The following is a 26,729-nucleotide window of genomic DNA, read 5'->3' as shown; positions in this document are numbered from 1 at the left end:
ATCTAGTCAAGCCTTTCAAAAGTGGAAGTTTAGAACAGTAGCCCTTTTTGATCCATTTCCTATAATGATATGCAGTAGATATATTTTTTAAGATTCCAGTCTTGAATACTCTCATGGTCAGAGAAGTACACAATTGTCAGAGTTTTTTCCGTGTGTGCAATAAATCTGCTCCACTTGCCCAAACTTTTCAAAACGCTTCTTCAGGATATTCTTCCTGTTCAGGTTGGTGGGAATATTTTTGCATTTGACCATTGTGATTTTTTTCTGCAGATAAGCACCAAGAACTCAATACTGAGGCCCCATTCAGCAAAGAACATAGCATGTACTTAAATTCATGGGCTACCCTCAAAAAGGAGGTGGAAAAAATGAAACAAGCAGGGTAAATTGCAGCCACTATGTACTCTGCAACAGCGGTTGAATAGTTTTCCCAGAGCTGTGTCTTCACACTGATTTCAATGCATACAAATAAAAAGGAAGTAAATAACAATATATGTTACATTCAAGCTCCACTTAAAACAGCAGCATTTTACTCTAGAAGAGTATGTCACATATTCTGTAATAAGTATAGGATAGTAATTATAGTCGGTGCTTTTTGCCCAATTTAAAGGCCCCATAATATTCAGTCCTGCCACCAGGGGTTCCCTTGGATTTCCCTATTCATCGTGGGAATATACCTATAACTTTAGACTTTTCATTATTTTAAGTATCTCTGTTATGTCCCCTCTCACCATTCAGCTAATCTAAACAGCATTAATGTCTTCAATTTCTCCTCATCGGGAAGTACTTCCCTGCCTCTAATGACTTTTGCTATTTTCTATTTTTTGGAGATGATGAGATCAGAACATAATGCAGTCAACAAGTAAAGGGTCAACCATCAATTTATATCATTTCAGTTTTAATTTGACTTCTTCCATTTTTACATTAAATATAAAAATAGTTCATTTGAGAAATATGCATAAATATAAATAAATGATGGATACAAAAAATAACTTAAATACAAATCAGATTTGTTTAAATAAGGATTGCATCAGATGGCTTATCATTATGTCAGCCAGTAAAACAAAAATAGATTCTCGGAATCTGTCCAATACTGCAACACCTTCCATGCATCAACATTATTGCATTTTCCAGCATCTTTCTAAGACAATAATGAAATATGCACTAGTCTGTAAATCAAACAACCGGTGGGAAAAACTAGTCCTTTAAATTAAAATAAATAACAGCAACACAACATACTATTGGCAAATATTTTTGTGTAGCAATCAACCAATATAATTAATAATACTATGCTCTAGGGCCAAATTTTAATCCCACTGAAATCAATGGCCAATCTCCCATTGATTTCTGTGGGAACAGGCCTTACACTTTAGCTGCACTTAAGGAATTGGCCTACAACCAATCAGCTACTGGCAGTTGGAGTCGGAGAGGTCTCTTCCTGAAGATCAGTTGTATCTGAATCGTTTGTTCAGAGATCATGGGTGATGAGTATCCGTGGTAAGATGCCAAGGCAGAAAGAGCATCATGCCTGGTAAAATACAGTGTCCTGTAGGAAGGATTCAGGGTTCCCATTCACTGGGCTCTCCAGTGTCTGATTAGATGCATGAGTTGAGATAGTGTAAAGACTTTGCTTTTAGATGCAGAAGTCCATGTAGGCTGCACACTTCAAGTCTTCGTTCAGGAGTCGGAAGAGATTGAAGATCACAGATGCTTCCAGGCACCCCGGAGTTTCCTGGGACAGGAGAGAAGGAGTGAACACATTTGTAACAGAGAATGGCTGGCTCACAATGGGCGAGCGAAAGCTACTGCACACAGGGACATCCAGGAAAACTAATCTGAACAAACTGTCTGAATTTGAAGTGGGTTAGTTAATGGCGTTAGATCCCTGTGTGAACACCCTCATTCAAAATTAAAGTGGTCTTAATTTGGTTACTTTACTTCACTTCCAGAGATCACTTTAACTCTGAATAACAGCATCCATACAGGGATTTAATGCAGTTTAAATAATCCCCTTCAAACTCACATCTTTAGTTAATTCAGATTAGTTTTCCTGGATATCCCTGCATAGACAAGACCTTACAAACACTCTAACCTAAGTAAATACTCATTTACACGGTGCTCTAATGTTCTGTAATTCTAAATATATAACAATGTGTGGTGTAGTCTATTACATTAACCAGCGAGTCTGAATGAAGCAAAAGGCACAATGATCTGGGGTAACAGTCAATGTGACGGGTATTATCTTTGTCTAGATCTAATTCCTAAGAAGGCCTGGGCACTGGCAGATCTGTACGAATGAATGATCTCTGGGCCTCTTTTCCCATTGCCCAGCCCAGCATCTCCACCTCTTCAAAGCGAATAGCAAGTTGGTGTAAAGCTCTGCCAACAGTGTGAGGGAGGGGGGATTTCAGAGTCAGCAGCATTTTGCACAAATATAAATGATTCCACAAGGTACAAGGTACAGAGAATGGAGGCTCAGATGCCACGTGTTTATCTGAAACTCTGCTCTTTGCATCGTATGGGAGGAGCCAAACTAGGCCACAAGGTAAAGGCTGTTTTCTGGATGCCTGGTCTGTCACAGTCTGACAGCAGATGTAACAACCCTTCCTGATGTGAGAGATTTACCAGCTTTCTGAACTAATTCAGTCTCAGGACGCCTAGACAGCAGAAGGTCCTGGACAATATACAAGGCACCATCCTGCACTGGCCCCATGGGAACGGAATGGAGCTGATGATCCTGTATGGATTTGTTCCACTAACATGTGATGAAAGTTCATCTTGTGTGTTTGCCAAAAGTACTCACCATTTTCTTGGCTGCATGGAATTTTAGGAGCCAGCTAGTCAGCCTCCCGGAGCGTTGATGGCCATGAGGCTGATGTCTGGACTGAAAAGAAAGTCAATACATGAAGGAGACTGGCACATGAGTCGAGATTTCAGGAACAGTGGCTGAGCCTCCTTCCTCTCGGTACAAGTCCAAGGCAGATCTTGCTTTGATTGAGTTTCTCTAGTTCTCTACACTTGTGGATTCCATGTTAACCTTCCATGTTCTATTAATAATACCAGGCATTTGTATGATATTGTTCAACTTCAGAAGTGTTTGAAGCATTAACTAAGGGCTTTTCCGACACTGTGGGAATGACCCTGTATAGGGGGAGGTAATGCCTTGTGCTCCCCAGAGGAACTCTGGGAGGAACTCCACCTAACCTAGTAGCTGTGCTAAAGAGAGCACAGTGTCTGCAGTGATACCAAACTACAGGCCAGGAGCTGAAGGTGGGGACATAGCCGCTTGCACAGTAGCAGAGCAGCCAGACATCATCTGTCCCTAACTAGTTAATCAAGTTAATTAGCTAATTAGATCATGTATATGAGCAAGGCATACAGCAACTAAGTAATCCGGACACTTTCATTGTTATAAATGGTGGTGGAAACCAAAGTCCACAATTACTGGCACACGGGACCGGCTCTAGGCACCAGCAAAGCAAGCACGTGCTTGGGGTGGCATTCCGCCCATCCTTTATTTTTTGCTTGGCCAGTTGTGCTCTCGGAACTTGGGGCTGCAAATTTGTTGCTTGGGGTGGCAAAAAACCTGGAGCCGGCCCTGCTGGCCCAAGGATTCCTAGATCCTGGATCCACTTAAGAAATTAGTGCTGTTCGGAGTTCAATACACAATTCCCAGACCCACTGTGGCAAGAAACATTTGCAATCCAATACTTACACAGCTCTTCAAGTCCTCTCTGATTTGCCTGAGGATTTCTAATGGCCTCATCAGCTGCTCGGATAGACTAGGATCCCCAAAGTTCTCCAGCACATCGATAACGAGGTGCAGCTCCGCCTCTACCAGGGTCACTCTGTCATGCAGCTAGGGAGAGAATGTGCAGGTAAAACAGCGTGTCCAGGGGAGTTGCAGACACGGAGATAAGGAATGTCTGTGTTAGCAGCAGGTAGGAGTGGCCTGCTTAAGGAGACTTTCCAAAGCCGTGGCCACTAGGAAGAGACCTAAGACGCAGGGGAGGCGTGAATCCACTCTGTACACAGAGCTTGCTAATCACGAACCTTTGGACTCTGTTGCTTACACCTTCCTTCCTTGGAATCCAACAACATTTCGTGCTTCAGATCAATCTCAAACCTTTTTTACGTTACTACAATCTGAAGACATAGTTGGGCAGTGCAAGTATTTTTTTATTTTTATTTTTGCTGGTGATTTGGGGAACGGTTTCTGGATCTTCAAAGTGGCGGTGCATAGATGTGGATATGCTTTTAGAGAACTAAAATATTCTCTCATGGAAAACCAAAATACAGAAACTAAGGATTTCCTGCCATATGACCTGGAGCTGCGTATGTGAGGGAGATTAACCAATTCAGTCTGGAAATAGATGGTAAAGACAGGTGTGGATGAGTTGGTGGTGACAAAGCCTTTGGTTTGTTGAGCACTGAGGTTAAGGTTAGTATCATGCCTTGTATTAACAGGGAACAGTGATTTCCATTTGTCAGGGCTAAACTAGAGATGCTGAGATGTAAATTGTTTCCTGGCTCAATTATTTGATGCCATCTGAAGCCAGACAATATATTGTTCTGTCTGCTGCCCCTGTTTTTCAGTGGCTTGCCTTATCATGTGCTAAATATTGTGTTGCAATATTTTAACTGATCCACAGTGTCAACGTTTGTCTGGCTTCCCAGCCCGAAGGGTATACAATATATAGATATAGAAAAAGGGCCGGATTCCAACCTCAGACGACGCCTGTGTCATTTGGGAATAAATTCCCTCTCCATGTTACTCTACAAAAGGATCACGTGAAAGCAGCATCCAGCTTAGAAAGAGACAGTACTGCAACTTTGGAAAGAAGCTAGTGCTGTTTTGTAACTTTGTCTCTCTTGGCAGAGGTCTTTCTTACCGACAGCTCTTTGACTTCCCAGTTCCGGTGGAAAATCTTGGTGTTGCATTTTCGGTCTGATAACAGCATGATGTCCTCCTGGAGGCACAAAATAAGAACGCAGAGACATGTGTAAAGGAAGCAAAGCAGGGGAGAAAGTGCCAAATTTGGCCCTCAGTTACATCATATAACCCCATTCAGCCATGCAAAGGTGCAAAATCCTGGCACAATTTGACTCAACACCTCGATCCCCTAACAATGCTGTTGTACTGGAGTCCTGGCTCTTTCCGAGAAGGTGCCAAATATGACACAGATGTCAACAACACGCGCTTGTCATATTGGTTTGCTGGTTTCAGGTTGTGAACTGCATTTGTGCAGGAGTTTAACTGAGAAGCGGCATCCTTTAACTCTTGACCACTCATCTGAGTGGAGCACTTCCTCCACTTCAGCATTGGTTAACGTGGAATGTTTTCATGACTGAAAAATAAATGACTTGATCTCTCTAATGCTGCTTGATGGCTTGACATGAATTTGGGCTCCTCAGATTGTCTGTTTAAGGGACTAGACTCAGTTTTCTTTGGAAGGGAAAGATCGCCTATAGTTAAAAACTGGGTCTCATTCTCTAGGTTTGATTGTAACTCAGGACAGAGTTTGAACCCCTTTCAAAACTTTCCGAGATTTAAGATTAAGGACGGTTGACTCTGTAAGAAATCTGAGCTGGCCAGGCCCTCACCTCCTTAGACTGACTCGAATCAGGAACACCCACTTAGACAGATTGTCCCTTCTTTCTCTCCTCGCTCCTTTCTAATAGTAAGAAACCCGTTCTTCCCTTGCTATTGTCTAATCTGTAATTCTGCTTTAGATCAGTTCCCACTTTCCTGCCCCGGCCATGACTCTGCCTCTCCCTGACTCTTGCCGGAGCTGAATATTCTGAGCTTTGCCCTTTCTTAACTAAGACTGGGTGGGGGATCACCAACAAAGAAGATCCAGGCAGAGAGACTTCTCTCTATTTTGTCTGCAACCCTACACCCCAAACTTACCTAAGCATATTCCTCCCATCTTATTTCATCTGCCCATAGTAATATGCTGAGAAGGCTGCGGTTGAAACTACAGCCTAGCAGCCACATTGCCATTATTGCCCTACTTATGTGTCTTCTTTGCACTTACAAATCTGTCCTTGACATTCTTGAAGGTCTCCAGTTCCCGGGGTGGCAGGGACTTGTATTTTGAGAGGTGGCACATCTTCCTCTGAGCACCTTTGGGAAAGGCCTCTGTGGACATTGTCCATAGGGTCAGGACGAGGAGCAGTTTGCAAGCCATCATTTTTCCTAATTGAATCAGAGAGGGGAAGTACACACATCACTCCATTGCCAGGTTACAAGGATTATAAACTGTATTTTGACTATAAACTGACAAGGTGGGGAAAGAGGGGGTGCAGGAAGATGAGGACTACAATCAAATATATACATTGGTGGCTTGACCCCAAAGATCGCAGCTGAGCAAACTCAACTCTTCTATTCACAAATGTTTTCAGATCAGGCCTCTTAATTTATGGCCCCCAGCACTAATACTAACAAGGTAAGAGACTTAGGGGGACGGATAATGTTTGATCCTTACTCTTTAGAGTAGATCATAGCAGATCAGTCTAGTAAGCCCATGTGCTAGACAGAAGCCCCAGACCTAGTGGCACGTACCTTGGAGCATGTTTGCTGGGAAATGGCTTTAGTCTCTTCTTCTTCCTCAGGCTTGCTTGGCCTCCCTCTGGTCTGTGAATGTAGCCTCTCTTCTCCATTGCTCTTGCTTTTATACTCTTTAGGAAAAAATAAAACGAAATCTTCTTTTCCTTTTGTCAAAGGAGAAAAACCCACGCTCTCATGCGGCTGGAATCAATGGAAACCGGAAAGTGAAAGTACGGCAGATGCATCTAGCTCATAACCCTCTGCCCTCCTGAGTTGCGTGTGCCACTACCAGGGATTCCCAGGTGAGGGAAACTCTGCATGACATCATGACCAAACGATGCAAGGCTTCCCTGCCTAGAGTAGGCGAGTTCTGATTCTAATCTTAGCATTGCCCAGTTTCCAGATTTGCTGTGTTACCGTAATGATCCACCGAGCAGCCCTTTCATTCATTTTTTCCCCCGCCCTCAGGAGTGACTCTGCGAGTCATCGCTGATCAGCGAAGGGTGGGAGGACAGTGGTCTCAGTACTCTCACAATGGGCAGAAATCAGAGTAGCAGCCGTGTTAGTCTGTATTCGCAAAAAGAAAAGGAGTACTTGTGGCCCTTAGAGACTAACAAATTTATTAGAGCATAAGCTTTCGTGAGCTACAGCTCACTTCATCGGATGCATTTGGTGGAAAAAACAGAGGAGAGATTTATATACACACACAGAGAGAACATGAAACAATGGGTTTATCATACACACTTTAAGGAGAGTGATCACTTAAGATAAGCCATCACCAGCAGCGGGGGGGGCGGGGGGGGAAGGAGGAAAACCTTTCATGGTGACAAGCAAGGTATGGAATGTCGGTGTAGAGGCTTCTACATCCAGAGTGGCCAGGATGGTGTTTTTAGGAAGATCACCAATGGACTGTAGTTTCCTCAGGAAGTCAGTGGTGTCTCGAAGATAGCTGGGAGTGCTGGTAACGAAGGGCCTGAGGAGGGAGTCTACATAGCCAGACAATCCTGCTGTCAGGGTGCCAATGCCTGAGATGATGGGGCGTCCAGGATTTCCAGGTTTATGGATCTTGGGTAGCAGATAGAATACCCCAGGTCGGGGTTCTAGGGGTGTGTCTGTGCGGATTTGTTCTTGTGCTTAGTGTCTTTTTTCTTTTGTAGAGAAGCAAAGTGTGTTTTGTAAATGGCTTGTCTAATTTTTGTAAAGTCCAGCCACGAGGAAGTTTGTGTGGAAGGTTGGTTCTTTATGAGAGTATCCAGTTTTGAGAGCTCATTCTTAATTTTTCCCTCTTTGCTGTAGAGGATGTTGATCAGGTGGTTCCGCAGTTTCTTTGAGAGTGTGTGGCACAAGCTGTCAGCATAGTCTGTTTGGTATGTGCAACATTCCACACAAAGATGGACTACAAGCCGTCAGGAACAGTATCCCCGATACTGTCACGGTTAACCTGGTGGCTGAACTTTGTGACTTTGTCCTCACCCATAACTATTTCACATTTGGTGACAATGTATACCTTCAAATCAGCGGCACTGCGATGGGTACCCGCATGGCCCCACAGTATGCCAACATTTTTATGGCTGACTTAGAACAACGCTTCCTCAGCTCTCGTCCCCTAATGCCCCTACTCTACTTGCGCTACATTGATGACATCTTCATCATCTGGACCCATGGAAAAGAAGCTCTTGAGGAATTCCACCATGATTTCAACAATTTCCATCCCACCATCAACCTCAGCTTGGACCAGTCCACGCAAGAGATCCACTTCCTGGACACTACGGTGCTAATAAGGGATGGTCACATAAACACCACCCTATATCGGAAACCTACTGACCGCTATTCCTACCTACATGCCTCTAGCTTTCATCCAGATCATACCACTCGATCCATTGTCTACAGCCAAGCGCTACGATATAACCGCATTTGCTCCAACCCCTCAGACAGAGACAAACACCTACAAGATCTCTATCATGCATTCCTACAACTACAATACCCACTTGCTGAAGTGAAGAAACAGATTGACAGAGCCAGAAGAGTACCCAGAAGTCACCTACTACAGGACAGGCCCAACAAAGAAAACAACAGAACGCCACTAGCCATCACCTTCAGCCCCCAACTAAAACCTCTCCAATGCATCATCAAGGATCTACAACCTATCCTGAAGGACGACCCATCACTCTCACAGATCTTGGGAGACAGGCCGGTCCTTGCTTACAGACAGCCCCCCAATCTGAAGCAAATACTCACCAGCAACCACACACCACACAACAGAACCACTAACCCAGGAACCTATCCTTGCAACAAAGCCCGTTGCCAACTCTGTCCACATATCTATTCAGGGGATACCATCATAGGGCCTAATCACATCAGCCACATTATCAGAGGCTCGTTCACCTGCGCATCTACCAATGTGATATATGCCTTCATGTGCCAGCAATGCCCCTCTGCCATGTACATTGGCCAAACTGGACAGTCTCTACGTAAAAGAAGGAATGGGCACAAATCAGACATCAGGAATTATAACATTCAAAAACCAGTTGGAGAACACTTCAATCTCTCTGGCCACTCGATTACAGACCTAAGAGTGGCTATCCTTCAACAAAAAAGCTTCAAAAACAGATTCCAACGAGAGACTGCTGAATTGGAATTAATTTGCAAACTGGATACAATTAACTTAGGCTTGAATAGAGACTGGGAATGGATGAGTCATTACACAAAGTAAAACTATTTCCCCATGGTATTTCTCCCCCCCACCCCACCCCCCACTGTTCCTCTGATATTCTTGTTAACTGCCGGAATTAGCCTACCTTGCTTGTCACCATGAAAGGTTTTCCTCCTTTCCCCCCCCCTGCTGCTTGTGATGGCTGATCTTAAGTGATCACTCTCCTTAAAGTGTGTATGATAAACCCATTGTTTCATGTTCTCTCTGTGTGTGTATATAAATCTCTCCTCTGTTTTTTCCACCAAATGCATCCGATGAAGTGAGCTGTAGCTCACGAAAGCTTATGCTCTAATAAATTTGTTAGTCTCTAAGGTGCCACAAGTACTCCTTTTCTTAATGGGCAGAAAGGGACTGTTCCCAGCAGGGAGCCTCCCCTCGCAGTCTTGATAAGATCCAGGTTAATGATCCATGTTTGTGATTTACCTGGGAAGCAATGGCTGGGAGAAGGAAAACCTGGGAAGCACTTTTGGCAATGGTCCAAGGGGGAAGAGCCAGCCACAGGCTGTCTGAGAGCTGGGCCAGGCTGAATGAGAGTGTGGCAGGGGAGCAGGCTGGGGCTGGGAGGAGGTTAGTGGAAGGTGCAGTAATAGTACAATACAGCCCGGGGGAATCAGCAGAGACTGGAGGGGGGGGGGCACGGAGGTAACAGCCTTCCAAGGTCCGCCAGACTCAGGGCACTGGTCTAGAGAAGGACTCCTTTTCACCACTGGGGAGGGGCTGTGTGTTCTCAGAGGCACCGACATAAATCAGGACCGTGTGTCAAGAGGGGTTTGTAAGCAGGTAGTTTGCAACAGAGGCTCCGACAGGTGGCCAACAGGAAGACAACTCACAGAGACTCCCACTTAAATCACCCGGAACAAGCCTGATCTGTGGCCAGTGGGACTGGGACCGACAAGCCAATACTTAATTTCCCTCCAAAAAGGGATGGCTTACCAAGGGCAGGCCAAGGTCTCGGCCTGAGTCGTCCCTAGGGCAAGGATACGCTGGCATTCAGCATGAGGAGTGGCCGTAGTCGCAGAGTTAGGAACTAGCACATGCATCTTTTGTTGTAACCGTTCAAACCACTGTAGTGAGGGAACTCGCAGCCTTTCTTTCGTCCAGACCTAGTAAGAAATCGTTGCAGCTGAGCTGTGAGTGCATGGGTCTGTTGGGGAGAGAAGCTGGTTGACAAAGACTCTGCAGAATACTTCTCTCTTCGGCCTAACACCTCTTCCGTTGTTCTTTCATACCAGTCACATCTCGGACTGTTTCTGGCTGCATCTAGCTCAGAACCCTCTACCCAGTCTGACTTGCACTCAGCCTATGCATGTCATGCCCGGTGAGCATCTTACTCCCATGGATTCTTTGAATGTTTTTTATCCCTCTATTCAAACCCCTGCAAACAGACTCATTTAGTTTGGGAGCTACCATTGGTGTTGGCAGCTCCATGGCGGTGCCTGGGGAACGGCAGTTCATAGCGTTTCGTCTTTGGCAGGTGATGTGCTTTTGGCTGCTAATTAACTTGTGGGGGTCATCCACACCAAGTACACACAGACGGACAGACAGACAGAGGGACCCTTGTTTAAAAGTTGGGGCTGTAGATGAAATGGATCAAAGAGAAATCTAGGATGCCACCAGGTGATAACTTGAACAGAGGTTAACAATGAGGTGGGCCTGAGATCAACCCTGATGCAACCTACACTTTGATGGCATATGAACTCTGAATCCAAGTCTCTGTGTGAACACGGGGCTGCGCAGACTCCTTGTGACCTGCCTGGAACACTTCCTACCTGGCCCTGTCGTGGGCCTTTGACTCAGCCTCTTGCCAGGCTCCTAGGGTCTCAGCTCTGCTCTCTCTAAGCCTCTTCCCTGGGCTGAGTGCACAGCTTCTCAGCACTTCCTGCCACCCGGCTGGTTCTGCTGCAATGGAGTTTTCTCTGTGCCCCTGGCAGGGCAGTCCCTGACCCAGCTGGAGTCTTCCTGCTCCCTGAAGCCCTCCATCAGCACAGAGAATCCTGGGTGCACTCACTTCCCCCTGATTTCCTTCACCACTGCCTTGGTTCGCTGCTGCAGCCCCACCTTCCTTCAGGGAGGCTCTGTCTACCAGTGGTCCCATGCAGCGCCCTGACTTCAGCCAAGCTTCTCTTCCTGCGTGGGAATCAGAGATCTGCTCTCCTTCCTGGTCAGGTCCCACCTGAGCCAAGTTCAGCATTTGTAACTCCCCACTCCAGGCTTGACACCTTCTGTAGCTGTAGTGGGTCAGGGCCCATTGCCCCCTCAGGCTCTCCCTTAACCTTCTGGCCTAGTGGGTGGTTTGTAAAGCTGATCAGAACCGACAGTGTGGTTGCCAAATGCTATCCCAGACTCCACTGAACAGTAGTGTGGCATATGTCATGTTCTTCTGTACCAGATATGGATGGTCACAGAGCTTGTTTATACCCACCAGATGCTCTGGCAGGTATGGCTAAGGTTAGCTTTCAATAAGGAATTTTACACACAGCATTACCTTGTGGCTGAACAGTGTAATACAGTTTAGCACTCCATTCCAGCTCCTCCTATCAGTTCTACATTCCTACCATTTACAATACTTATACTATGATAGGTTTCAGAGTAGCAGCCGTGTTAGTCTGTATTCGCAAAAAGAAAAGGAGTACTTGTGGCACCTTAGAGACTAACAAATTTATTAGAGCATAAGCTTTCGTGAGCTACAGCTCACTTCGTCGGATGCATTTGGTGGAAAAAACTTTGCACCAAAAACCAAAAGTTTTTTCCACCAAATGCATCCGATGAAGTGAGCTGTAGCTCACGAAAGCTTATGCTCTAATAAATTTGTTAGTCTCTAAGGTGCCACAAGTACTCCTTTTCTTTTTGCGAATACTTATACTATCATACTAGCTTTGAAGTTCAGTATGGATCAGTCTGTTAAGTGTCTCTGAATCATACTGGTTTTTAAATTGCACAACCCGAATGCATACCAACTTGGTCATTTGGCAGTCCGTTAGTTGCAATGACTTGGTTCATCTGCATTTCTTGAACTGTCGTCTTCTTGTTCTGTATCGGCCATCTGTAGAGTTTGCTCTGTTAATTGTTCTTTCTGAGGAAGAAACTGTAGATGTTGATGGTTCTGTTGAACTCTTCTCTGTTGGTCTCAATCATATATGATCTTGGAGGTGAATTCTTTTCTTTATGTCAGCTGGAGTTGTCCATTCCTTATCTCTATCCAATTTGACATCAACAGAGTCGCCACATTCTAGACCTCGCAGTTCTCTGAGTGATGTCTGTTGTAAACGTGTTTGTAACCTTTCCCTTCCCCTGCCTCCTTTTTGTGTGATTTGGCCACTGACTTCATGTCTGGCCACTTTGGAGACGACTTTTTTCCAGCGTTGGAACAACAGGTCTGAGTTGTTGTCCCAAGAGGAGTTGTGCTGGACTATATGCAGTAGTTGCTCTTGGTATTTATCGGTAACTCAGAAGAGCAAAGAATGTAGGATTTTCTTGGCTGTCTGGACAGCTCTCTCAGTTCTCTATTCACGTGTGGGTAATGTGGGCTGCTAGTAATATGTTCAAAATCATATTTTGTTCAGACTGACTTAAATTCTGCTGTACTGAATTGTGATCTGTTGTCTGTCACTAGTTGTAGTGGAATACCAAAAGTGAGCAAAAGTGCACTTTAGTTTCTCGATTACACTGTGACATGTTATGTCCTTCAAGTATATTTATTTCTATATCCCTGGAAAAACAGTCCACAACAACCAGGTAATGATGTCCTCTGAAGTCACATAAATATGCAGCTAGTCTCTTTCAAGGTCTCTCTGGTAGAGGTGTTTGTACACTACATGATCCGTCATTGTCACTTAAGTTGATTTGTACTGGATTTTCTTTGAGAAGTCCAATATTATCAAATCCTTCATCGAGTTCCTCTATTTTTCTCACTAGGCTCATATGGCTGCCATGCTGTGGCTGAGAAGGTTGCTGGTCTTTGATCCTTTGAACACATGCACTGTGAATGCATAGTTTTGGTCTTTGTAAGTTATTTCTGTGGCGAACTGGCCCATCCAGTTCTGAATCCCTCCAGGGCTAGGTCAGAGCTGTGTCTGGTGACTTGAACTCCGTGAGGGGTTGAAGGTGCTCGCAGGTCCCCTCTGAGATGATTGCCATGTCAGTTCCTGAGTTAATTTTAAAGTCAACAGTCTTGCCATAAATATTCAGTTTCACTCTCCAAGCAGGCTCTATATCATCACAAGTGATAGATCCCAGAAAGAATGGCTTTTAATTGTCTGTAATATGAGTCAACTCCCTGACTGCTTTGGTGCAGCAAACAGGTGCAAAATGTCTATATTTTGTGCATTTAGTACACCGTGTGCCTCTGGTTGGACATGCATCATCTCTTGGACTATGACTTTTTCCACACTTTGTTGACGTAGGCTGAATCTGTCCCTCTTACTCAGGGAGCTCTTTGGTAATGACTTTTAATACTCACGCTGCATCTGTTAACAGCTTCTAAGCTAGTTTTTGCTTTTCAAGTTTGGAGAGTTGCTCTTGGTTTTCCTGTCTCACCAGCTCTGATGGCTTTGTTATTTGAATAGCTGTGGCTAAAATTAAATCTTTCAATGGTAGCTGCTGAGAAAGGTTTTTAATCAGTTACTGTAATAACTAGCCTGTCTCTTTTCATGTTTTGCATTCCCTTAATCATAGTTTTCAGCCAGAGTATGCAGAACTCTTATGAAAAAGTCAACATTTTCCCATGGCTCTTGAATTCTCTAGTTTTCATAAATCACTAATCTCTGATGTATAAAGAATGTATCAAAGCGAGCTAGAATGCTTGCATAGTCACGTTTGTGACTGTCTTCAGTAAAAATGAAAAGGATTTAGAGTTATGCTCTGCCTGTGTCTCCACAGCATAAATGAAAGAAGATACCTGCAATCTCCAGTTTCTCTGTGGACCTTGGTAGCAATGTGAAATCTTGCAAAATATTATTTCCAGTCTGTCCACTGTGAAGGTTTGTCAAAGCGGATGTTCTCTGGGGCATTGAAGAGTGGCATATTGATAACCTGCAACCTTTCTTGCTGTGTTCCTTCTGTCTGCAACCTTTGTTGCTGTTTTCCTTCTGTTTCCGTTATTAGTTTACTCCTGACAACAAGCCATGTTCTCCTGTACCAGCTCTGTGGTGAGGACTCCCCAGGGAACATTTGTCTAGCTCTAATGGTAATGCCAAAAGGAAAGAGAAAGACAAGATTCACAGCTCTCTTTGGCCTTTAGTTGCCCGTTTGGAAATGCAGTGAGGGTGATCCAAAAGCAAGCAGCTTTGCAATGCAAGAGGGAGCCAATGTGGCCTAGAGGCTAGAGTATAAGACCGGCTCTCAGGATCCTTGGCTCTGCCACTGGCCTGCTGAGTGATCTTGGACAAGTCGCTTTGCCTCTCTGTGCCTTAGTTCCCCATCTGTAAAATCAGGAATAATGAGAAGGACTTCCTTTGTAAAGCACTGTGGGATCGACTGCTGCACAGCACTCTACAGGAGCTGGGTATTATTACTACAGTGCACCCAATTTTCTGTTTACAAAATGCTTCTAATTGAAAGACAGGAATACAAGGCCTGGGAAAACAATTTTATTTGTTCACAATTATAAATAAAAAGGCATAATCTTAGTGATTGATAAATACATAAATAATAAATAGCTGATCCATAATAAATAACACTTTGGTTCAAGTCTGGAAGTTATAGAAATCAATTCCCCTTCTTAGTTGGGTAATAATACATAAAGAAGCAGCACGATAAAAATATACTCTGTATAAATACATCTGTCAAGGATATTTATAGTAAGAATGCATTTCCTGAGGTTGTTTCTAAGAGATCTGAAGCTGTGACTAGTGTATAAATCCTAGAACTGGAGTGCATTGTTTTGTTTTTTTAAATTAAAGCTTATTAAATGTTTCCAATATTTTTGGATATGTAACCTTGGCTAAAATGCATTCATATAGTGACAATACAATTACATTCAGTAAATAATATCCCCAGAGGGCCAAATCCTATTGAAGTCCTAAATTCCAACTGTGATGAAAAATGGTCCTACAATTAATCTAATGTAAGGAATGTAGAGTGCGGCACCCGCTGGAAGTTGGAGCAACCTGGAGGCCAATTGTTGTGTAATTCTGTGGTATAAAAGGATGGAATCAGTTTGCTTGGGGAGCTATGAGCAGAAGCCAGAGAGAGAAGATGAATGTTCCTGGTTGACACACGTCTTCTCCCAATATGTATGCAGTGCTCTCAGGCTGGGGACTCCCCGGTCTCTAAGTAGATGTGGACACAGGCACTGCAGAGACCAGATGGCTACCCACAGAGCTCCCTGTAGGCTGCGCATCTTAAGTCTTTGTTCAGCAGTTGGAAGAGGTTGAGGATCACAGATGCTTCCAGGCAGCCAGGTATTTCCTGGGAAATGAGAGATTATTTACAACAGGAAGTGTGAATGGGTCTAAATTAAAGCCACCATTCTTAAAAATGAAGAGAGATAATAAGGATAGAAATCTCCCTGCTTCATCCCTCCTCCCGCATTTCCTAAAAAGCCTGATTATTGCAGAGGGTCAAAATCCCTGGTGGTATAATCTTCTTACAGACGGTGCTCGGAAGATGCAGTCAGTGTAGCAGCAGACACAATAGGTTTTTTTTATTGAGATCTACTAGATTTGTGCACAACTACAGTTCTGGGATTATTGAAACAGACTGGACAAGGCACCAGAGAATAGATTGTAGAAATCCCGCCCTAGCCTCTGGGATGGGAACCTAGTAGGCTTGTTCCTTCTTTAATGGGCATGGAAGTTTACTTTCCTCATTGTCTCGACTGATGACTCACCGTCTCTTTGCGCTCATGGAAATTTTGGAGCCAATTGTTCAGCTTCCTGGAGTGTCGATGAGAATGAGTTTCTCTGATCTGAAAACAAAATTGATACAGACTGGTTGGTGCCCAGAGATTTCAGCCGACAGTGGACCAAAGCCCTTTCTCTCCAGGCGCAGAGCAGTTCTTGCCCTGGCATAGTCTAGATGGCTATCCTTGTGCATATCGTATCAACTACCCCTGCTTTCAATGTCCTATATAAGGATGGGCCCAAAGCAAGAGCCACATGCGAGTATTTGTGGGTACAAGGTCAAGCAGCTCCATTTGGATAATTCCTAAGGAGATTCACATCTGGCACTGAATACTCACGCAGCTCCTCAGGTCCCCTCTGATTTGCGTCAGGATTTCTAGAGGCCTTGAGAGCAGCTTGGACAGACTGGGGTCCTCAACGTTCTCCAGCACGTTAATGGTAAAGTCCAGCTCCTTCTCTACCAGAATGACTCTATCGTGCTCCTGGGGAGAGAAATTTGTAGATCAGACAGTGTCTGTGGAAGAAATATACACAGCTGTGCAGATACAGGACTAGAAATTCCCATGCGTAGAGGCGGGTAGACTAGGTTGAAACAGGAGATTTTCCGAAGCCACTCAGGGCTTTCTTGATTTGTCAATAAATAAAATATTAAAACAAGTCCTGACTGGAAACAGTTTCATCTCCACAAGACTTTCTTGACACCAGTTTATAGCCAGTGACAAGGCACCTGAACTGAAGGTGAGGGGTGACCCTTATTTACACTGAGAAAGAGCCACAGTCAGATCGGACATGCTCCTGACTAAATCAGTTTCTTCAAAGTCAATGGTCAGAGTGCCACGTGTCAGATTAGCATAGGGCTAAGTGAGATCAGATTCAGAGGGGGCACGTGAGGAGACAAGCATCTGGTACCATGTGACCTTCTTGTACCCCTTGACTGAGATTTTTCGTACCGACAGCTGTTGGACTTCCCAGTTCCGGTGGAAAATCCTGGTACTGCATTTTCGGTCTGACAACAGCATGATGTCCTCCTGTAGGCAGAAGGAAAGAACAGAGACCCATATGTATGTAGGAGCAGGAACAAACCTGTACTAGTTCTTCCCTCAGTTCTATCCATGCAATCCCAGTGGTGATGCAGGGAGAAGAGATGCTGACATCAAATGTCTCCCTTGTATCTCTAGGGCTGGTATCCCCAAGGGATATGACAGGGATACGCATGACAAACTTTAAACTGTGCTTTGTCATCCTACTCCAGTGAGGAGAGGACCTGGGTTCAGCAGGTGCTGCTCTAGAGCCCTGCTGCTTGCCAACAGGGTGCTAGAGCTGGGAGAATTGAAAAACCAAATCCTCCTTGGTAATTGGTTTTGAGCTTCTTCCCTGAGTCCAAAGGGACACGCAGAGAGGGCTGCTGTTCAGATTACAGCCCAGGGCTCACAGTGCTGTTATTGCCCAGTGTGTGTTCTTCACACTTACAAATTTGTCCTTGGCTTTCTTGAAGGCCTCCAGTTCCTGAGGTGGCAGGGACTTGTATTTTGTGAGGTGGCATGTTGTCCTCTCAGTGCCTTTTGGAAAGGCCTCTGTAGTCATCGTCCAGATGGCCAGAGCAAAGAGAACTTTGTAGCCTACGTTCACCATTTTCCCTAACGGAGACAGAACGGGAGAAATACATAACTGACATGCCAGGTTGCAAGGCTTACCAGCCAGCGAGTTGGATGGTGTCTCATAAGCTAGGCCTGCACTGGAGATAAACCTAGGTCTACATTTTCTTTTTACTGTTTCTTAAAACATTGTTAAATCTACTGCAGGAGGCAGCTGGTGACACATCAGAATCAATGAAATGCCCAGCTGAGATCTGTGGCTTCCTATGGGGGACTGGGAAGTCAAAGAATAGTTACCATTTCTCAAGTCTTCCTCAAGACAACCATTTGATTGTTAAATTAAAGAGCTGACAGATGTGACAGTTTTTTTTTTAAAAAAGAAGAAAACAACGTATTGAGATTCAGCAGAATTATCAGTTCTTTTCAGACCACCCTTCGGACGTCAGCTGTTGTAACTACTTGCACACTATGTAGTCAAACAATAAAGTAGCTAATCGGTGGAGCAGGATCCATCATCCTATAGCATTTGTTATAAATTGAGCCTGCTTCTTTTAGTATAGCAAAGTGTGAACTAATCCTAATTTTATGCAAATATATATTTGCCACTTGCCAAATAGTTCTGATAAATAATTTTCAGGCTACTGACTGTTTTTTTGTCTATTTGCAATTTGATCGTCATTGTATATTTTGTTGCTGGGCTCCTAAATCCCATGACATTGTTTCGGCTCCATAATTTGATGACTGACCTATTTTTAATCCATGCACAATAGAAGCACTCAGTAAAGAGAAATCGTGTCGTAAGGAGAGGCTGCAGGTGAGTCACCCTTACCTTGCCGTGTATTTGCTGGGACGTTGCTTTAGTTGCCTCTTGTGTCTCAGGGCTGCTTTGCTGCTCTCTTGGCTCTGAATGTGGTTTTTCTTCTCCATTGCTCTTGCTTTTATACCAAAAGGCTCTTTCTGGTTAAGAAAAATTACATGAAACGTCATTTTGCTTTAGTCTAGGGCAGAAAAACCCAGCTCTGCTGTCACCCAGCAAAGAGCAGCCAAGTGTTTGGAAAGGGAAAGGGAAAGCAAAAGTGAGGCAGGTATTACAGGTGAGCTCTGAGTACTGAGGGATTTCCAGGTGAAGAAAACACCGTGATGTCACGAGTGAACTATGTAAGAGTTCCCTGCCTAGAGTAGGTGTGTATGTATGCTGAATTGCAAAGCCCTTTGGGGTCTAGTGTAGAGAAGAATCTCAGCCCCTTTTGTTGTTAAAGTCCTCTTCCTTGCAGATACAGCCTCGAATATGTAAAATGAGAAGGTGGGTTGGAACCTTCTCACCAATCTCCTACAGATCCCAGGTTACTCACAGCAAGCCAGGGCTGGCCTTTTATGTCTAGACACATCACAGATGTGCACCGAGGACTACAGTAAAGGCCGACGTGCAGTAATTTCGGGCTGGGTGGGTATTCGGTTATCCATCCCATTTCTTTTACTTTTCACCACAAAAGACAAGAACGTACTATCTCTGTGGAGGTCTTTTGTACTCTAGCATTACCAGTTAGCTGCAGTAGCATTTATTTCACTCGTGCACAGAGGCCCCAGGCAGGATCAGGGCCTCATTATATAAGCATTGTACACAAAATAAAGGCAATCCCCTCTCTAAGGTTACAGTCTAAATGGAGTCTTGGCACAATGGGATTGTAGAACACACGTGAGGGGGAGAGACAAGGATGGCAGTAATAGGAGCAAAGCTTTGCTTGGATTAATGAAGAGTACATTAGAGTGATTGTCTCCCCTCCTAGGTGCAGCTCTTTGCAGTCCTCCGCTCCCCTGCCTGCCATCCCGAGACCTCAGGCTGTTCTCCTATGTGTGTTATCATCTGTTTCCAGTCTTTTGTTGTGATCTTTCTGCTGTATTCAATGCCTGTATTCTACTGTCGTTTTCTTGCCTCGGTCAAGGCTGATCTCCGTTATTCAGACATAGTCTGAGTATTAGAGCCAGACAACTTTTAAATTAACAGATCTCATGCTCCCTTTCCTCATTTAAATGCGACCCAAACGGGTCTCTGAAATAATAAAGCTACACCACATAAAATAAATATATTTTAAAAGTTGTTTCCCCTTTGCTTACCTGTCAGTACATAGAATGGTATGATTTTCAAGTGTCACCCAGGCCTGACTATGATTTCTTAATTAATACAATTATACCAGTTCAACAAAGTGTGGATGCAGTTATCTCAGCATAACGGTGCCTTATACCAGTATCGTTTTGTCTCTACCTGTACAGGCAGAGCTATTGCTGGTATAAAGCATCTGCATTCTTTTTGGGGGGCTGAGGGGAACAGTAACGAGGTCTGTACTGTTTAGCCACACCAGTATACCGCTATAGTTAAAGCAGTACAACGTACCAGTTCTGAAAAGACTTGGATTTCAGGGGCTTGCATTTGACTAGAGCAAAGGGCTCTAGTAACACTTGAAAAACGCAGATCGCTCCTTTCTAGGAAACAGACTCTTGAATGACTACACGCAGGTTTTGGAAGGTAGGAAAACCTTTTGATTCAGCTTTAAAGGGCCCTGTCTGCCTGTATTTACTCAGACAAAAGACCCATTGACTTCAGTGGTATTCAGCCTATGAAAGCACTGCAGACCCAAAGCTAACCAGCTTCCCATGCCTAAGTCTCTGTGTATTCTCTCACTAGTGGGATTTGATGATTTTTTTAAACTAACAATTTGTTTAGAAGATTTTGCTCCCTTCCACTTCCTGGCCTGTAAATTTCATTGCCTTTGCCGTGTGCAAAGCAAACCAGAACATGTATTAGATCAGGGCTTCTTATTCAGAGTAACAGGAAAATCCACAACTATATGGAAATAATTCTTAGCCCAAATAATTCAAAGTTTCAGTCAGTGGGACCCTTTGAGGTAGCTGACAAAAGAGAGACGTTTCCTGATGTTTGAAAAGCAGCTTTCTGACACCACTAAAGTAAACAGTATTGGACACTATTAGCAGACCTCAGAGTAGCAGCCGTGTTAGTCTGTATTCACAAAAAAGAAAAGGAGTACTTGTGGCATCTTATAGACTAAAATTTATTTGAGCATATGCCACAAGTACTCCTTTTCTTATTAGCAGACCATACAATACACTGAATCCAATTCGACTGCATGTATCAACACAGGACTCTGTGACGTATGCCTTGCTAAGATCAGGTTAGGACCTAATGAAGCAAAAATGAAACTGGTTCAGTTACATCAACATATTGCTTCCGAAGTCCAGCTATGCAGGCAACTTATTCAAGAACGAGAAATGGATTAATGGTATTGAAGAAGTGAAATGTTCCAAAGAAATTTTCAACCCATTTGTATGTAGCTATTATTTCACAAGACATTTTAAAGAACTTTTTGGGGGTGTTTAATAATTCAGGATTGTTAATTGCCTATTGTGGCTATGATAGCTTTAGAAGCAACTAGCAATAATAGTACCTAGCTCTTATCCAGCACTTTCATCTTTGAATCTCAAAGCGCTATACAGAGGAGGTCAGTATCATCTCCATGTTACAGATGGGGAAACTGAGGCAGAATGAGGGAATTGATGTGGCCAAGGTCATACAGGAAACCACTGGCAGAGCTGGGAATTAACCCACATCTCCTGCATTCTAGTTTAGTTCCCTAATCACTAGGTGACACATGGCAGATGCACGCAGCTATATAGGAAAGGAGCGGGGGCGGGAGAAGAACACTTCCATTTTAAGGTCACTATAGAACCCTAATACTTTCCATTAAGGGAAAAATTCTGCTCATCTTATGCAAGTCACAATGAAGTCTAGTGGCATGCGTCAGGCCAACTGGATCTGACCCCAAGTGTGGAAAGCACGTTTGCTAGAGAGCCATTACGGGACTCTAAGGGCTTTGCAGCTGAAAGACAGAAAGCTGACAGGCATAATGTGGGCACCGCCAGAACAGAAGCTTCAAAAATGTGAACAAAACCAAACAGGAAGAAATAATGTGCTATACTATGGGATGTGATATGATCCAAAAGGAGAACCCCTAACACTCCAATCATAATGCCTCTATATAAATCCATGTTACGCCCACATCTTGAATACTGCGTGCAGATCTGGTCACCCCATCTCTAAAAAGATATATTGGAATTGGAAAAGTACAGAAAAGGGCAACAAAAATGATTAGGGGTAGGGAACAGCTTCCATCTGAGGAGAAATTAAACAGACTGGGACTTTTCAGCTTGGAAAAGAGAGGACTAAGGGGGGGATATGATAGAGGTCTATAAAATCATGACTGGTGTGGAGAAAGTAAATGAGGAAGTGTTATTTACTCCTTTTCATAACACAAGAACTTGGGGTCACCAAATGAAATAAATAGACAGCAGGTTTAAAACAAACAAAAGGAAGTATTTTTTCACACAATGCACAGTCAACCTGTGGAACTCTTTGCCAGAGGATGTTGTGAAGGCCAAGACTATAACAAGGTTTAAAAAAAGAACTAGACAAGTTCATGAAGAATAGATCCGGCAATGGCGTTTAGCCAGGATGGGCAGGCATTGTGTTCCTAACCTCTGCTTGCCAGAAGCTGGGAATAGGTGACATGGGACAAATCACTTGATGATTACCTGTTCTGTTCATTCCCTCCGAAGCACCTTGCACTGGCCACTGTCAAAAGACAGAATACTGGGCTAGATGGACCTTTGGTCTGACCCAGTATGGCTGTTCGTATGTTCTGAACACAGGAAATAAATGACCTGAGCATTGTTCTGTGTCTGTACCGCCCTAGCGCAAAGGGATCCTGGCCCATTGTCAGTGCCAGGCCATAGGCAGCCAGAGCTAATGGTCAGAGCCAGGCAATAATAATTGTACCTCTGACTTCAGTGGGAGCTGGATCAGCCCCTAAATCAGGAGACTGTCTGCTCAACAACTACAAGGGCAAGTTGATGGAAAATGATAGGCAGGGTGGGTAATAAGCGAAGTGTTGTACAGATAACCAGGAGGAGGAGTGCATAAATAATTAGCTACGAAAGGTGCTAGGCAGAGTTATTGTAAATGGACGAGATTTCTCTGTGTGTGTATCTCCTTATTTGCATGCATTGCGCTGCATCTTCTCACATGTGTAGGCAAAACCAAGATTAGCTGGGGAACATTTGGTGAGTTGGAGTTCACCCTGTCAGAGAATAAGATGGAAACAATCAAAGTCATCTTTCATTTCTGAGTACAAACACACTGAAAGTAAAGCCGAGACAAAATAATAGCAAAAGTCCACATTTCTCTTCTAGGGCAAGCATTTATTAATAGTTGGCTGTATTGCTAAGAAGCAACTGAAAAGAGCTGAATTTCATCTCCTGGCTGATTTCCATGATTAGGACTCAGCCTCTCATCAGCAAGGCTCTGAACTCACAGACCCTGTTGCATTATGGTTGCTTGGGCTGTAATATCTCTGAGTTTTGAGTTCTAATTCTCTTCTAATCTTCTTATTAACTAGAAGCTGCAGTTAATTCATTGTATCGAGATCAAAATATAGCATGGTCACCTGAGTTTCAAAGCAACATCCTTTTCACAGCACCATTATGTCTGTTACCTCCCAGAGTCAAACATTTTCCTTATCTTGGGTCCAATGCTGGCTATTTTACACATGGTGCAGGTGCAGCCAGGAAAACCCTTCTGAGATCCAGCTGGACAGCCCATGGAGAGCCTGTGTTGACTGTAAAAAGAAAAGGAGTACTTGTGGCACCTTAAAGACTAACAAATTTATTAGAGCATTTATTAGAGCATAAGCTTTCGTGAGCTACAGCTCACTTCATCGGATGCAAATGCTGTAGCTCACGAAAGCTTATGCTCTAATAAATTTGTTAGTCTCTAAGGTGCCACAAGTACTCCTTTTCTTTTTGCGAATACAGACTAACACGGCTGCTACTCTGAAACCTGTGTTGACTGTGTGAATTTTAGTTGGGCCACCATAGCTGTGCCCCTGTGCTGACCACACTAAAATGCAAAGCAGTCAGTGCTCATAAGCCCTCCATTTGGATCTCAGAGAGGCCATCTCATACAGAATCAGTACGGGGGCCTGCTCAACTGAGATCCAGCCCATCTTCCAGCAGCTACAAGACTTCCCGCCTCTGTGGATCACTCTTCTTCCTAGATGATGTAATGTACACACCTGGCTGGGAGAATTTGGGGCAAAATACAGTTGTGAAAACTACATTAGTTTGTGCCTGTCATGACCCTCAGACCCAGGTCCATAGGGTTCACAGGAGCAACCACACTTCAACTTTCCACTGGGCAGCCTGCTGACAACTGCTGACCCAGAACCCATGAAGCCCAGCCCCAGTTTGAGGCTCCACCCTTGATGTCCCATTGGTGGAGTCCCAGAGCAGCTGATTGGCCCACTGGCCCTACTTAAGCCAGCAACAGGAAACTTTCTGAACAACTGGGATCCACCCTGCTCTGGACTGTGTTCCTTGTGCCTGCTTCTCCCCTGGCTTGATTTCCTGGCATCTTGACCTCTGACTTGTGGTCCTGACCTCTGGTTTGTCTCCTGTGTCTGATCTCCCAGTATCCTGACCCAGCTGATTTTTGGCTCCTGACTGTGGACCCTAGCTCTGACCACTAGGTCTGGCTGCCCATGATCTGACCCGGGACAGTGCCCCGTGGGGGAAAAATCTCAAAGGAAGCCAGAATATGGCCCTATATTTCCACATGAGCTTCTTTAATGCTAACAGCATGCTGGATCCTTAACTCTTGACATGCAATTCATAAGTAATGCAGCTGACAGTGAGGTTTAAAAGCTCCCACTAGGTTGTGGGAATGACTGGCGGGGCGGGGGGGCTGGTGGTTCTTCCAAAGCCCTATGGAAAGGATTGGGGCTGCCCACGTAGACTCTTCCCACTGGCACTGGTCACCCTCTCAAAGGTGCAGAGGAAGGCCTCATGGTCTTCTTATGGGCTCTGTTTCTCAGGATGTCTCAGGAATAATTTCTGCTGCTGGTGTTCGAGTCTCCTTCTTCTTTTGTTGACTGTGCAGGAGGGGAGCTATTATTCCTGTTGAGCCATCAGCAGGCAGAGAATGCCCTCCATCCTTTCCATTTATTAGGAGTGCGGATGGGGGCCCAGCAGATACCCAGGGCGCAATCAGTGGCCCCCGTTCTCCACCATATGGAAGCTGCTGGGCTCCCACTAGCCAAGGAAGCATCAATATCACTCCAGGGACTGTTTCAGGCTCTTGCCTCAGGGCATAATGTATTGGCTAACCAGAAGTGTTGTCAAAACTGTCAGAACAAAGTAGATCCTCAGCCCAACATGGGCTACAGTTCCCAGAGACAGCCCACCCACCCTCTTGTCCTGAGCCTGGGACTCCTACAAGAGCCAGACAGGCTTGCTTGCTTTCCCTTGCTCCTGCAATCAACTAATCTGCAGTTCTTCCTGGTTCTTATAAGGACCAGGTGCTCTTCTGACCCTTGGCCCCTCAGTCTTACCTGTGAGGCAGCTAATTAGTCACGGGTGGGGACCATCTCCCCTAAAGGGGTCAAACCCCATGTGATAGGGTAATAAGGACTGAAAGTTTCACAGACAATTATTTAGGCACGTCTTCCACCGGTAAAGTCAAAGTCACAGGGCCCTGCCATGCAGATTTGTGATTCCCACATGTATTGTCTTTGATGAAAGCACATTCAGACATGCCCTGAAGATGCTGAGGAATAACACTTTGCCATTCCCAGTAGTGAAGCCTTTGGGAGAGCGTTGGGTGTTGTGACAAAGTTCCTCCTCTGCCTTGGTGGATCCTGCATTTATTGGCGGATTTGCTCGCCTCAGCCCTCAGTTTGGCCACTTTTGCTAGTGGCTCAAACCTGCCATTCACCCAGCTAACCTCATCACTAGCCAAAATGGGGAAAAGGAAGGAGAACAATCCCCGCAGTCTCTGCTGATCCACCTAGTGGATCGGGGGACAGGTCAGGGACCTTTCCGTCTGGTGGGATCCACAGTCCAGGTCAATTCCTCCTGTATCCAATAGGGAGTTGGGAGGATGGGGGGTACCTAGGCCCACCCTCTACTCCGGGTTCCAGCCCAGGGCCCTGAGGATCACAGCTGTCTACAGTGTTTCATGTAACACCTGCATGACAGCTACAACTCCCTGGCCTACTTCCCCATGGCCTCCTCCCAACACCTTCTGTATCCTCACCACAGGAGCTTCCTCCTGATGCCAGATAGTGTTTGTACTTCTCAGTCCTCCAGTAGCACACCCTCTCACTCTCAGCTCCTTGTGCAGCCCCCACTGACTGAAGTGAGGTCCTTTTTAAACCAGGTGCCCTGATTAGCCTGCCTGTCTTAATTGATTCTAGCAGCTTCTTAATTGGTTCCAGGTGTCCTAAATAGCCTGTCTGTCTTAATTGGTTCCAGCAAGTTCCTAACTGTTCTGGAACTGCTCCTGTTACCTTATCCAGGGAAAAGGGACCTGCTTAGCCTGGGGCTAATATATCTGCCTTCTATCACTCTCCTGTAGCCATCTGGCTGGACCCTGTCATAGTACTTAGGAAATATACCAGGGGAAAGGGTACATGATCTGGAAAACAACAGAGTACATTTGTAAGCATCTTTTTGTGAATCAGTATACTCCCTTTTCACTGTTCACAAAACAACTGCAAGCAACTTCCTCACCTTAATTCCTGGAAATGAAGATGGTATCTCTGAACGTACAGCTCATGAAAGAGACCTCCAGAGAACAGGGAGACTTATCACTTACACAAATTTCTTAAACTGTATTTTTTACTCTAAGGAACATTAGATACTGTAGATATAATTCGTTATTTGACTAAAACATTTTCCAGGCCCACATTAACGTGTTTTGGCCATATATAGGTCACTCTTATTTGACAGGTATTTTGTTTGTGTGTTTGTTTTAGGTGAGGGATTTTGGAAAAAAAAACATTCAAAAGGGCCTACGTGATTTTGAAGTCTATGCCCCATTTTCAAAAATGACTTAAGGCCCAGACAGAAATCACTGGGGGTTCCAGGCCCAGATACCTTTCAGAATCTGGGCCTTTGGGGGTCCA

General features: G+C 44.6%; 2 protein-coding genes and 1 long non-coding RNA gene across 3 annotated transcripts in view; 1 reads left to right on the top strand and 2 right to left on the bottom strand.

Moving 5' to 3' along the window:
* Positions 1-1,295: 1,295 nt before the first annotated feature.
* On the bottom strand, positions 1,296-6,309 carry LOC119863164 (interferon lambda-3-like). Its single transcript, XM_038420981.2, has 5 exons — positions 6,036-6,309; positions 4,890-4,967; positions 3,713-3,856; positions 2,801-2,881; positions 1,296-1,729 (listed from the first exon to the last, which is right to left on the bottom strand). The coding sequence occupies exons 1-5, from the start codon at positions 6,189-6,191 to the stop codon at positions 1,631-1,633; spliced, it is 558 nt and encodes a 185-aa protein (XP_038276909.2). The 5' UTR covers positions 6,192-6,309; the 3' UTR covers positions 1,296-1,630.
* LOC122458201 overlaps positions 3,416-26,729 on the top strand; it is a 41,652-nt gene continuing 18,338 nt past the window's right edge. The window contains exon 1 of the long non-coding RNA XR_006278112.1: positions 3,416-4,438. This is a non-coding gene — a long non-coding RNA (uncharacterized LOC122458201). The remainder of the gene's footprint in view (positions 4,439-26,729) is intronic.
* The window catches only part of LOC119863636 (interferon lambda-3-like), a 39,042-nt gene continuing 27,146 nt past the window's right edge, over positions 14,834-26,729 (bottom strand). The window contains exons 2-7 of the mRNA XM_038422346.1: positions 18,527-18,654; positions 17,573-17,739; positions 17,053-17,130; positions 16,441-16,584; positions 16,090-16,167; positions 14,834-15,668 (exon numbers count right to left, since the gene is read on the bottom strand). Of these exons, the coding sequence (XP_038278274.1) occupies positions 15,570-15,668; positions 16,090-16,167; positions 16,441-16,584; positions 17,053-17,130; positions 17,573-17,734 (561 nt within the window). The 5' untranslated portion in view covers positions 17,735-17,739; positions 18,527-18,654 and the 3' untranslated portion in view covers positions 14,834-15,569. The remainder of the gene's footprint in view (positions 15,669-16,089; positions 16,168-16,440; positions 16,585-17,052; positions 17,131-17,572; positions 17,740-18,526; positions 18,655-26,729) is intronic.

Source organism: Dermochelys coriacea, chromosome 11 (genome assembly GCF_009764565.3).
Source record: "Dermochelys coriacea isolate rDerCor1 chromosome 11, rDerCor1.pri.v4, whole genome shotgun sequence".
Taxonomy (NCBI): Eukaryota; Metazoa; Chordata; order Testudines; family Dermochelyidae; genus Dermochelys; species Dermochelys coriacea.
This window is presented reverse-complemented; position numbering and strand designations above follow the sequence as displayed.

Bases quoted from the DNA above. Each gene is read 5' to 3' on its own strand.
- LOC119863164 (XM_038420981.2), bottom strand. From the start codon at position 6,191: ATGATGGCTTGCAAACTGCTCCTCGTCCTGACCCTATGGACAATGTCC. The intron at 2,882-3,712 runs GTAAGTATTGGA...CTTTCTTTTCAG, and splicing joins GAGAGGACTTGAAGAGCTGT to TCCAGACATCAGCCTCATGG. The intron at 1,730-2,800 runs GTGAGTACTTTT...CTCCTGTCCCAG, and splicing joins TCCATGCAGCCAAGAAAATG to GAAACTCCGGGGTGCCTGGA.